Genomic DNA, 13,601 nt, shown 5'->3' with positions numbered 1-13,601 from the left:
TTTGGCTTTGGAAAGAACTCAGAAGCACAAATTATCTTATTTATCTATAACAACAAAAAAGAGACCATACTCTGCCAAAACAGTCTTGAGTGGTTGCTGTCATTCTTTCTGATTAGTTTGGACAGCAGCCACATTATTATTTCCATGGTGAGCTTTATATATCCTTAAGACTGACCATCTGGAATTGTCTAGACCATTTTATCTCTGCTAAAAGAAGATTCACCTCCAACCCTGCCAAAGACTCGCAGCTTCAGACACGGACAGCTATCCTGACTGCACGCTGAGCCTTTGCCTGCTCCTGACATATCCATTCAATGTCACTGATTTCATCCAGGAAACAAAAAAGTTCTGAGAGAAAGAGAAAACAAAATTCAGTTCATTTTCTACAAGAGGTTACTGAAAGTCTTGAGTAAGGAAAGTGGCTGAAGTGGATGAGAAAAGGGAAGGCCAAGTTGGAGATGCTGAGTTAGCATAATCTGAGTCCACACCGAGGTTAAGTTGCTTTGTTCTTTGTGGGTGTCTTTGCTTCTACATCCTTCATAGGAAAGGTATGCAAAGTGGGGGTCTCAACTAGAGCAGTATTTTGCCATTTGGAAGCAATTTCAAATGGACTATTCCAGAAGTTCTTCTTAGATGGAATGGCCAAGTCTGAAAGAACAGGAGAGAGCCAGGTCCCCAGATCCTTGACCAGTGAGTGTTGCTAACACTACACTGAATAAAACTTGTCTGTAACCACTTCTCAAGTTCCATTTAAAGGCTGACTCCTGACACCGAAACTGATGGAGGGATGACCAGATGTAAACAAAATGACACGTTAAGACAGAGTCATGTGGAGCTAAGTAACCCCTGAGAGTGACACGCTGTTACACAGAAGAATATTATCTGCACACTGAAAATAAATGGGGAAAGCTGTGTACACTCCTTTGGGGTTTGAAAAGCAGTGAGTTTGCACAAAGAGGAAAGAAAGAAAAAAGGAGAGAGGGAGGAAGAGAAAGAGGAGAGAAAGACCCTAGCACTTTCAGAAGAAATTGAAGAGGAATCTTTCTAGCTAAACTTACAAGGTTTCTTTAAATCCAGTTTCTGCCAAAAGATTCAAGCACAGATTTGGGACTTATATTTGACAAGCCCCCATATGCTTCATTTTCCCTCCAAGATTTTGCTCTAGCTTGCTGAATCTGTGGTTGGTTGGATATGTGGTTTACAATTGCTAAAAATACCCTGAAGTCAATCTCCTTCTCTTGGTTTTTATGTAGTTTGAAAAAGTGGCCATTTGGGCATCAGAGTTTCCAAGTCTTTGCCTGTAACCTTTAATAAACCATTTCTTTTCTAGAAGCAAAATCTGTATGCAGGGCTCATTTATATTTCACTTCAATGCAAAGTGAAAAAGACTAAAGACATGGGACCATGAAGAAGATGTTCTATTCTATCCAACTACCTCAATCAATAGTTAATTAAGATAGCTTTGGGATTACTTAGAGTGACTGTGTGAAGCTTGACTGTCAATATGTCTAAAGCCCCCAAAGGAATCATAGAGCTGTCACGAACTGCGGGAATGGTTCCAAAAGGCAATGTCAGAGACAGAGGTTGTTATGGTTCGGACAGGCGGTATCCCCCAAAAGTTCCCATTTCTGCAGGAATTCAAAGTCAAAATTATTGAATTGTGACAATTGTAACTTAATACCTCCATCCTAATTTGAAAGGACTGGGTGGTAAGTGTAGGCAGGTGGGGCATGGCTGGAGGAGGGGGAATCCCTAGGGGCACTTGCCCTGGAAGGGTGTATCTTCACTGCAGGTCTCTCCCTACCCCCTCTCTGCTTCCTAACCCCATCAAGAGCCAAGCAGCTTTCTTCCACTGCCCTTCCCCCATGTGCTGCCTTATCTTGGGCCCAGAGCAATGGAGTCAGCCTTCTACGTACTAAGAGCTCAGAAACCATGAGCCCCAAATAAATTTTTCCTCCTTTATGTTGTTCTTGTTGGATAGTTTGGTCCTAGTGACAAAAAACAAACTAAAACCAAGGCTGGTGAAGCTTCCTGTCCCGGTCCCCTGGATACACAGAGGAGCAGATGCTGCCCAGGGAATGCTGCACTCTACCCCTGCGCTGAAGTCAGCAGGTCAAGTCTCTGGACTGTCAGGACAGCCCCCTTGTTCTTATCATACAGCCCCAGCAGACAGGACCAGCTATATCATTTCCAAGATTCAGTGCAAAATGAAAACATGAGGTCCCTGGTTTGTAAAGCAGGGGATGTGTTAAAGGTAATATAATATCATGCCTTTTTTCATTAACATCTGAGCTTACCCTCTGTGTGTGTGTGTGTGTCATGGGGTTTTGTGTTTGCCATTGAATGCTGTGTTCATTGTGTGAGGACACTCTCAGGGCAGAGGCAGTCCTTTCTAGGCATTGCAGATCCCATTCTGCACCTTGCACAGGCACAGCACTGCCAACAACCCCTCTTGTCAGTCACTGCTGGAGCAACTGAAAACTGAACTAGTTGCTTCCCTTTTCCACACACCTCCTACCCTAGACCATGTTAGACAGGTATGCAACAAAAGTACAGGGAAATCTGAACCATCTGGATCAAGGATGAGCATGAGACTGGCCTCTACCACAGCATGCTGCCTGCCAAACATGTGTTGGCACTGCAAGTCCAGGGAGAGATGACCACTGTCGTTCATCTCCTCAAGATGCTACCAAACCTTGATTTTCCTGGGGCTTGTCCCCAGGTCCCCTCAAGCAGTCCAGGATGGTGGTGATTCCTGTGCAAGGACAACTAGAGGAGGCTGGATAGGCTGGGACTCCGGTGGCAGGGGAACAAAAAGTCCAGGACCTGTCCTGGGAAGTTAGGGAGGCTGTGGAATGAAGGACCATCCATGAGCTGTTTCCAGATCCCCAGAGCATGTTTCATTTTTCCATCCACTGTCACTTACAATAGACAAAAGTAATAGACTTTCAAGAGGATGATCACAGATCACTAAACATCGATCACAGGGCTGTTGAAGGGACAATGTGTCTGTCTGTGTTTAACATAGACCCCTGAAGCCAGCCCTTTCAGGGTCCTTGATCCCTTGCACCATTTGACCAGGCCACCTATAGACATTATCCCAAAACAGAATGAATTAGAAAGTGCAAAAAGATGCAAGCACTTTGGCAAGACAGAGCCAAATGCTTTGAGTAAGGTTTTTTTTTTTTTTCTCTTTCATGAGGAACTGTTTCAATATTTTACAGATTAAACCTCTTTCCTACTAACCTCATTTATATATTCAAATATTCTTTTATTCCTTATCATCTCTTCATTGTTTTAATGATACTTGTAATTTCAGGTGGGCAAATTGAATGTCAGGGATATATTACTTTGGCAAGTTAGATAGCAAACATTGTCTCTTTGTCTAATTTTCTAAAATAGATGTATTATTGCAGCAGCAATGAAGTCACACCAGGTAACCTCTCAACTTCTTAATTCTGGATAAGATTTCAAATTGTTTTGGGTATATTATCATGTGCCTTTAAAAAGTTTTATTGAATAACTCAAACTCAAAGGAAATATAAATATCAATCAATTTTGTTTATATGTTATATTCTCCTGCACTATGGAAAAAAAAATTCATTTTATAAATTCAGATCAGATCCCTTACTTCTAGGTAGTGAAAAGCTATTTCAGCATATTATTGTTTGAAATTTAAATTCCTATATCTCCTTTCTAATATCTGTGAGACCTCAACCTGAAAGACTTGGCGTGGGAAGGGCATGGTCTCATCCTGCAACATTGCCTCCTCCTTCTTCTGAGTTTCCATTCCTCTGTCTACGTAGATGGGTAAAAGAGAGAGGAGAGAGGGAAAAAGTCTTTGACTTGCTGGGAGCTGCCACTAGAGAGCTATTGCCAGGGTCCTTGAGGGCAGATGGCCAAATGCTGATTCATAGAGAACATTTGTAAGTTCTTTGGGGAGCCCTATAGGAAACTGTGATGATGCAATTTCCTAACATGGGAAATTTCCTGAAAACTCAATCAACCTCAACCCTCTCACCCACAGCATGTACTGATGGTTCATGCTTAGCACTTCATTCCTGAAATACTTTCCTATGACAAGCACTCCTCTTATGTGGCATGGCAGCAAAAATAGCTTTATCCTACCACTTTCTGCTGGACACAGGGGAAAACCATTTATCCTTATTCCAACCAATGATGTAAAGGCCAACTCTATGGCTCCCCATCAGCCTCGCCATGTCTATCCAGGCAAGGGGATGACATGCTCCCCTTGTCATATCTCCTCCAATCTCAGCAGGCAGGTCTCTGGCTGCTCTCCACCCCTGTACCATTAAACACATTTCATCTTGTGAATGCCAAGAGTGACTTTATATGAAGTGACAGCCATACTTCTATGATGAAACAATATGGGAAAAAAATCAGCAGTGCAATTAAAAGTTGCAATGTCAGATATAAATTTATTAACTTCCTTTAAGAGGGGTTGTGGGTGGGAAGATTCAGCCTATATCAGAACAGAGGTGTAGAGTCCACTGCAAAGAAGAATAAGGAGCATGTCAAACAGTGAAGGAAAACAGTCAATCTGAGACAGATGCACACAACAGAAAAAGCATCTGCCACTTGGAAAGGGATGGTTTCACAGGGAAAAGAAATAATGCACATCGCTGACATGGCTTTCATAAATGAGCCTGGAAGTAAGAAATAGGCAGGCAACGCAGAATGCATACAGGACCCGGAGACAGAGGTGACCAGGAGAAAGGCAGGAGCCAGGCCCGAACCTGGCCAAGGACTAGGCACTGCCTGAGTGCTGTGCTCACCATACCTGTACCCCTGTATAACCACTTGCTCACTGGGTGTCTTTTTCTTTTTAATCTTTAGGAAGAGGCAGCCAGAATTCTCGCCCACCAGCCAATGTCCGTCGGCACATGTGCAGCTTTGAAAACCCCCACACTGCAGTGAATGTGTAAGAGAAGCTGCATGGAAAATATAGTGTTTTGCCTCTTGCTTTCTCTCTCCTGGGTTTTTCCACTTTCTAACATGGAAACAGATGTGGTGCATGCCATCAAGAATGAGGAACTCATGTACGTGCCATGGTTTGCACGACTGCCTTAATTTGATTGTCCATCGTTCTTAAAAGGACACTGTCAAGTTGTTAGCAGAGTTTTTTGCTTCTTGCTTTTTTTTTTTTTTTTTTTTTCATTTCAATGCAACATTTTTTTTTCAATTCTGGAGATTCACTTTTGTTTGTGACTCCTACTCACAAGCTCGAAAGTGAATTTTCCCCCTTCAGAAATTTGTCAGCTTCTCCTTGGCAAACAGAGCTTTTTCTTTTCTTTTCTTTTTTGCCTTTTTGCTGTTGCACAAATGTTTGAAATGATCCTGTCTGCATTAAAGTAAAAGCCATAGCTTAAATTCACAGAAGAATTCCATAATGTCAGTTTGAGGGGGTGGGCGCCAGCATGAGCCTCTGCTGGGTGTCTCCCACACTCTAGGGAGCACAAAACAAGAGTTTTGTCAGTCCCACAAAAAAAAAAAAAGAGCTTTTAAAAAAAATTAGTCATTTCCCCAACATTCTGAGTGATTTTTATCAGATTTTCCTGTCTGATAAAAACAGTGCATGTCTGGTCCAATTTTTGACCTTTAGATCTTGACAGTGTCTCTTTAAGTTAACAAAAGAACATAGACCATGTTCAATTCATTGTGCATGGAGTCTGTGGTCATTTTCAGCTGTTCCTTTACAGCCCTTCAAACTCCTGGGAGAGTCAAAGGTACACATTCCTGCAGCAGGAGGGGGCCCATTGATGAGGTCTCTGTGGCCTGAATAGCTCTTCAATGCCAAGAGCCCAATTTGTTCAAATGTTTGCTACTAAACTGGCCACAGAGGCTGGTGATTGGGGCCATGGTGTCTCTTCTGTTCACACAGTTGAGAACACTGGGGAGTCCGTGGCCTGCCTTTGGGTTGTTCCCTTTAAAAGCCTAAAATCAAAGAGTGCAATCTCCACCAAATCATCCTGGTTCTTAGAGGGACAGATATGGTAGTCATGCCAGTATGTTTCAGGCTGTGATTGGAGGACTCTGCACATCTAGGCCAGAGCCGCTCGAGCAGGGCTGGGTGCATTCTCTGTAATTCTCCCAAGTCCAAAAGCATTGAGGGGTTCTGTACCAGGGGTGAGTCTGACCAAGGACACAGCAAGGAGATCCTAATTGTGACAGCTGCTGGCTGCCTGTCAAAAAGAATTGATGAGGATGGGTAGATGTGCTTGTCCTGTTATGACAGCAGGGCCAGAGAAAGAGAGGAGACTCAACTGACATTTCAAGATTCAAAGGTGAGTGTCTAGAAGTAAAAGTTAAAGTCCAACGTGGTCCATCCTTGGTGGGCAGCAAAAAAAAAAAAAAAAAAAAATACAACTGTCAGCACAACCAACAGGTTGTCTTGAAGAACTTTCAGAAAGTGTTGTATTCAGCTTTCCTGCCTGAGACTCGAAAGGATCAGGAAGAGATCAGTGGCTTTAAAACCATGGACCACAGACTAAAAATGGATATGTTTAGCTTTGGTTGTTCCTGCAGAATTTAAAAAAAAAAAAAGATATGTTCTTTCCTTGATCTTCATTCCCACTGATTTGTGAATAGCAGGGCAAAGGGACTTGTGGAAATAAACTAGATCAGGATCATTACGGTCTGCCAAGGTCTATTCTGGCCCTGAGAAATAATCCCAGCAGAGCAATGCAACTGCCCTATATTTCCAGGGCAAATTGTGAGGCCTTCATGTGGGGCTGAAGTGCGTCTTGCAATTAAAATGATAGATCTGGTAGCAGGGAGCATAAAGTAAATGGTAATGTTTGACCTGAAAGTCCTTCAAGGGGAACATAATCCAGGCTTATCTATATTTCCTAAAGGAATAATTTCATCTGATCTACCTGTGCTGAAAGGATGCTCTGGTACCAAGAGGATGTCTTAAATAAACTTCAGAATTTCTTTTATCAGTCAATAAATCATGATTACATTGAACTAAGACCATGTAGTAGCCATCAGAATTCTACCCTTTAGTTTGAAACTGATTGGGCACTTTTCTCAGGACAGTAGGTCCTGTACCCATAAGACATTTGGGAAACTTCTATAGTTCACTAACTTCAATGAGATAATTTAATCAGTACATGTCTTTTTCTTTATTGGTTCATCGAAGAAAGCACAAAGCCTAATAAAGTCAAAGTGGTTTTCTTGGGGTTGTCTTTTGACCCATATCATGTTGCTTAAGGATGTAGGATGGAGATGTTCTAAAGATTCTAAAGGAAGGGCTGAATATTTATACTATATAATATTGTGAATTTCAGTAAGACAGTGGTTCACTGAATTGCTTCTGATGAGGTAGTCTCTCTGGGGGACTCACAATGTTATTTAAGATTTAATAACAACAGAAACTACCAAGATCTCATATAATTAGAAAACATTTCTCTTCAAAAGCACACTTAGAGATTCTCCACATTAAAACTAGTGGTGAGTCAAAAAGCGAGAAATTTTAATTATGTTCAGATAGGCCCCAGGTTGTAGAATATACACTAAATATGCAGATTTTTCTGGAAATCTTTCAAGAAGTAGAACTGAAGTCAGTTGAAGTCCTTTGTATGGCAGACTCCCTTGGGGTTGTCTTAGAAAACAGAAGTCAGCCTCAAATGGTTTCAAAAAGTTCCTAGGCCTGAGGAGTCACCTTCTAAACTGGTAGTACCTGCTGACTGATGTCCGTGAAGGCAAGAGTATTAGGACAACCCCTTCTGCCACACCGTGTTTCAGGAGAGGTAGCATCACACCTTTCACTTCCAGAGAAAGCAAAATTAACCTCCTCTGATTCCAAGGAGTCAGTCTCCCTCCCTTATGGGAAAGTCTTGCCTTGTCCATGGGCTTTGTGGGTACTGTCCTTACATCTGTTGTGAAGCTGTTAAGCCTAGTGGCAGAGACTTAAGTTGGACATAAGGGGGACAGGTGTTGTGTAAGCCTTCCCTTCAGGCAGCTTCTGCAGGATGCCTCCCTCCTGATCTGAAACACCCACCCACTCTTATTCCCATTTTAGACCTCTCTGGAGCAGAAAGCAGTGTACTCTGCAGATGTAACTAGTACTTACTGAAACAAATAAAACAGACAGGATCACTCTGAATGCCAAAGATATACTAATCTGTTTACACCACCCACTCCCAACTTTTCTCTAAAGTGCTGTAAATATTGGGTTTTGTGTTGGGGGAATTGTGATACTTATCTAATGAAAGAAAAATCAAAGCAAAATCCTGTTCCTGTTTGTAGCTGGAACTACAGCCCCAGGCCTGCTTAGCTCTGCAAGTGATAACCACGCATCATCCTATACAACCCTGCTTCCTCTAAGCCTACAGCCTTTTCCTCCATTAACTCTAATATCAGTAAATATATTTAACCACCTGAGGTATTTACCCCAAAGTACTACATTTGATCTTCAAATAGGAGATTTTTTAGGCTCGAGTTCTGTCTTTTGAAGTTGAAGCAAGAGGATAGGGTGTTTTGTGACAATTATGTGGTGTTTACTAAACCAGACTGCTTTTCTTAAGATTAGGAAACAAATAAAATTAACCAATACAAGGAATAAGCTAGTGGCCAAAGGGGAATATATTAGGATTCCCTGGAATGAAATAGACGTCTTATTTCATTGTATTCTTGCATTTTTTAAAATGCATTCATTTCCTTTTGGTGCCACATATTTCATACATTATTTTCTTCTTAACATCACAGCAATAGGTTCCCAACCTTTCCAAATAGAATACTTTCTTCTCACATCAACATAGCTATTAAAACTTTACCTCAATTAATGATAGTAACTACCTTTATTAGAGGTTGTTTGAATACAGAACACAACAAAGCTTCCCAGAGTTTATTTACACTTTATGGTTAAAGATTACACATGCATTTAAAAATAGCAGTGTATTATTTACAAAGACATAATATATATTCTTTCTAAAAACAATGCTTAATGTATGTGTGGATTCATAGACCATTCAGCTTGTCCGTGGACCACCAGTGAGAAATGGGTAATTCTGAAGGGCTAGATTTTATAGACTGAGCTACAGTTTCTGAGATGATGCATTTCATCTACTAACCTGGGTTTTTAAGAAGCAATTTATTTTGTCCTTGAAGAAAAACAAGGTTAGTCTAATTTTTGTAATCTGATAAATGCCCTGGGGCATGAGATCTGTTTCCTAATTAAACAGGACTTTACAGCAAAATTAGAGCAAGACTCTGAGGGGAAAGAAAAGCTGCTAATTTTGACAGCCACGGTGAAAATTTCCCTTCACAAGAATAAAAATTGGGTTCCATCAAAACAGAACTAAATTGTGGTTTTATCTGCCTGCAAAATCATTAATAATACTGTTAACATATGGACGTGTGTGATTTAAAAAGAGCTCCACATGGAACCCCTGCACAATATGGAAAACGGCCCATGAGAGTGAGTGGTTAAAGTGAGTGGAGTCACCTAAGGTTTTCCCAGAAATATACTAGGAGACCCTGTTTTTGCTAATATATGGAGAGACTGGGACAATGTTTCATTGGGTCCTAAGCCTGAGGGTTGAATGAGGTGCAGACCAGCTCTAAAGGGATCCCTCCCTTCCTTCCTTCCTTCCTTCCTTCCTTCCTTCCTTCCTTCCTTCCTTCCTTCCTTCCTTCCTTCCTTTCTTTCTTAAAACACACACATACCCATAATTAAGTGAAAACACAAATAGCATTTTAGTTTAATGATTTTATTAAAGTGAATAATGAGGGGAAGATATTGGGGAAAGAAAAAAGTTTTTCCTTTGCAATTGAAAGCAGTGAAAATCACTAAAGTAGAAGGGCTAATAAGGCATAATTAAGGAGGATAAGGTTCAGATAGCAGTATTTTGTGTTCTTGAAGAGCTATATCAAATATATAGAGAAAAACAGTGTGTATAGAGTGGTGGAGCAGACAATGAGATGGGGAGGCATGTTCATCTAGAGTTTTATACTCAGAAGAGGAACTGTGTTTTCTGGTTTTGTCTTGGGCTGGCTGGTTAACTGAGTCCTTGCCAGGGACACCACCATCTTGTACTTGAGCTTCCTCATCTCAGAAGCTGGTCAGCTATCCTAACAATATAGAGAAGAAGTTTATAAATTTAGCATCTACAAACACAAATTCTCTGATAATATATCAAGCTCATATTAGAGAGAGATATTCATTTTGTTTTTGTTGTTGTTTTTGGTACCAGGGATTGAACCCAGGGGTGCTTAACTATTGAGCCACATCCCCAACCCTTTTTTATGTTTTATTTATAGATAGGGGCTTGCTAAGTTGCTTAGGACCTCACTAAGTTGCTGAAGCTGGCTTTAAACTCTCCATCCTCCTGCCTTAGCCTTCCAAGCCGCTGGGATTATAGGCATGTGCCATGGCCTTTGTTTTGATATAATAGTTTAGAAATAAAAATTTTCTTAGACAATTAAAAATGCCACATGGATTATCAGATATATGGGAGAACTATCTTTTCCCCCAAGTTATAAAGTCAAAATTTTTAGCTGTTATTTTTGTTTTATATAGCATATATACGTATATATACATGCATAGATGTGTGCATATATATATATATATATTATAGAGCCTTTTGTAAACAGAACTATTTATAATCAATATCAGACTTTGTAAACTCATTTGTACTTATTTGGCTCACTTCACCTTTCAGGATTATAATATGAAATGTTACCATCCACATAAATGTGAACATCACATAAAATTTTTAATATGATCCACATTTATATTATCAAAATTATTAAATAAACCATTATGGTAATTATTTCTCATTTCCCACATAGTTTTCAAACAAAAAACTATGATACAGAATCCTCAATTTCATATCCCAACCTAAGGGAAAAAAATGTTCACATTCTTTTCAATGTCACAAATGTGTTCTTAATTTTTAAAAATATTTTTTAGTTGTCAATGGACCTTTATTTTATTTATTTATATGCTGTGCTGATAATCAAACCCAGTGCCTCACACGTGCAAGGCAAGCGCTCTACCACTGAGCCCCAGCCCCAGGCCCTCAAATGTGTTCTTATTGTGCTACTTTCTCTGTTGCTTTAATGGGTACAGAGAAGAAAGTAAACTCTTAATTAAAAAACAGAAGAAAAAATGACTTACTTCTTTTAAGTATTAACACTGATGTTATTAATAGGATGCTATGGTAAGGTACCACCATCTGCTTAAAGTTACACAGAAAATAAACCAAGTCCAAAAGCAAGACCATACTGCAATAAACAGGGTAGAATTTGTGGTTTATACATACAGCAAGTTTATTCATTTTTTCTTCTTCTTCAGAAAGGATTTATATTTGGTTGGTTTCATGAGGGTTCCATCAAGATGAAACTTGATAATTTGCCAGGCACAGAGAGGAAAGATCCAGGCAGGAGCCTGTGTCTCAGTAACTGCCAGTTTGTCTGAATCCTAATTTTGTCTCATTTGCAGCAAATTATTGTGGATGGCTAAAGAGAAATATGAGCATCAGTATTTTCTTAGGCTTCTTCGTCGTTCTTTTCAAACACAGCTAGTTGAAAATTCCAGTGTGAAAAATCCCAAACTAGCTGCTGTGATTCAGGACCTTTAAAGGAATTGTTATCTGTTGTATTTGTCGGGAATAATGTTTTGAAATAAAAAAGAAAATGGAAAGGTATGGAACACATCAGTCAATCATGGATGTGAGTTTTTCTGCCATCTACACTTTCCTCTTTCATCCAGGTACCACGTGCCCCTCTGGTAATAGGAAATAACTTCATAGCAGAATGGGCAACTGAGAGGTTCTATTTCATAATTCCACAGGCCATGGGATTAGACTTATATATGAGTCTTAATTTGTCCCACAAACTGTAGCCATCACATTCTGTCACCCAAGTGTAACTAAGATTTAAATATTTTTTTCCTTCATCAGTTTGGGAATCTTTCAATGGTTTGCATTGAATAATTGTTTTATTATTGCCTTTGACAAGTGTGTGTGTGTGCACGCGCATGCGTGCGTGTGTGCGTGTGTATTTGTGTATGTGAAAGAGAGAGAAAGAAAGAAACAGAGACACAATCAGACAGACACCCCTCCACAGTTTAGCTTTTCTCCCAAACAATGTTGCTCAGGGTCAGATTTCTTTTCTTGGAGTGGTGCGCATGCCCCGCTTGCAGCTCAGAGGCCTGCATAACTGCTGCTCCTGGTGTTGGATTTATACTGAAGGGAGGCTGGGGTGTGGAGGGAGGACCTAGAGGGGAGGGTACAATTAAATCACATTGAGCTGGGTATGCATAGGAATTATATGTATTTTATTCTCTGTGAATAATCCATCTGCAAATAAACCCATCTCTATTTTATTCATAGTTCTAATGGCAAGTCTGTGTCATGGTCTGAACCAGGTGGAAGACAGGTACCCAAGGGACAGCACATGTGGCACCGCCTCTCTGTACACGTGAAGACCAATGAGACGGCCTGCAACCAAACGGCCGTCATCAAGCCCCTCACAAAAAGTTACCAAGGCTCTGGCAAGAGCCTGACCTTTTCAGATACCAGCACCAAGTCCCTTTACAACGTGGAAGAGGAGGAGGATGCCCAGCCAGTTCGCTTTAGCCCTCCCAGCAGCCCTTCCATGGTGGTGCACCGACGCGTGTCACCCGCGGTGACCACGCCTCCTCTGCCGCCCCACTTGACAGCGGAGGAGACCCCTCTCTTCCTGGCCAACCCGGCCATCCCCAAGGGCTTGCCCCCTCCCCTCCAGCAGCCGCAGCAGCAGCAGCAGCAGCAGCAGCAGCAGCAGCCACCACAGCAGCAGAAACCTCTGATGGACCAGCTACAGGGAGTGGTCAACAACTTTGGCGCGGGAATCCCGGACTTCCATGCGGTGCTGGCAGGCCCTGGGGGCCCGGGGAACGGGCTGCGGTCCCTGTACCCGCCCCCGCCACCCCCGCAGCACCTGCAGATGCTGCCGCTGCAGCTGAGCACGTTCGGGGAAGAGCCCATCTCCCCGCCCGCGGAGGACGAGGACGACAGCGAGAGGTTTAAGCTCCTCCAGGAGTATGTGTATGAGCGCGAAGGGACCACGGAGGAAGACGAACTGGAAGAAGAAGAAGAGGACCTGCAGGCGGCCAGCAAGCTGACCCCTGAGGCTTCTCCTGCCCTGACGCCTCCGTCGCCTTTCCGAGACTCGGTGGCCTCAGGCAGCTCAGTGCCCAGCTCCCCAGTGTCTGAGTCGGTGCTCTGCACCCCTCCCAACGTGTCCTATGCCTCTGTCATCCTGAGGGACTACAAGCAAAGCTCTTCCACCCTGTAGGGAGGAGGCGTCTGAATGGAGAAGCAGGATAAGCCAGAGAGCTCCAACCCCTCCAGAGATATGCAAAAGCCAGGAGGAGAAGAGGGTGGGGGGCAAATGGGGAGGAGAGGAAGAGAAAGCTGCTGCTGCTGCCTTAACGGAGGAGAGAGGGAAAGATAGCAAGCAAACAGTGAGCCAGGCCAGGATTCTGATTCTTGAATTTTTCAAAGCCTTCTTTAGGAAGAAAGGGAATTCTGACAAAGCACAATTCCATATGGTATGTAACTTTTATTGCAAAAAATAAAAATAAAATCAAC

At 41.9% G+C, this 13,601-nt stretch overlaps 1 protein-coding gene across 3 annotated transcripts in view; it reads left to right on the top strand.

Moving 5' to 3' along the window:
- Positions 1 to 13,305, top strand: part of Grm1 (glutamate metabotropic receptor 1) — a 380,075-nt gene extending 366,770 nt beyond the window's left edge. The window contains exon 8 of one of the 3 annotated variants that reach the window (XM_027938489.2): positions 12,360 to 13,305. In XM_027938489.2, the coding sequence (XP_027794290.2) occupies positions 12,360 to 13,305 (946 nt within the window). Of the gene's footprint in view, positions 1 to 4,857; positions 4,919 to 12,359 lie in introns of those variants that run through there. The other 2 variants (XM_027938491.2, XM_027938493.2) reach the window with 2 other exon arrangements.
- The last annotated feature ends 296 nt before the right edge of the window (positions 13,306 to 13,601 follow it).

The sequence above is a fragment of the Marmota flaviventris genome, chromosome 6, assembly GCF_047511675.1.
Source record: "Marmota flaviventris isolate mMarFla1 chromosome 6, mMarFla1.hap1, whole genome shotgun sequence".
Taxonomy (NCBI): domain Eukaryota; kingdom Metazoa; phylum Chordata; class Mammalia; order Rodentia; family Sciuridae; genus Marmota; species Marmota flaviventris.
The sequence above is the reverse complement of the archived record's forward strand: the minus strand, read 5'-3'. Positions and strand labels throughout refer to the sequence as shown.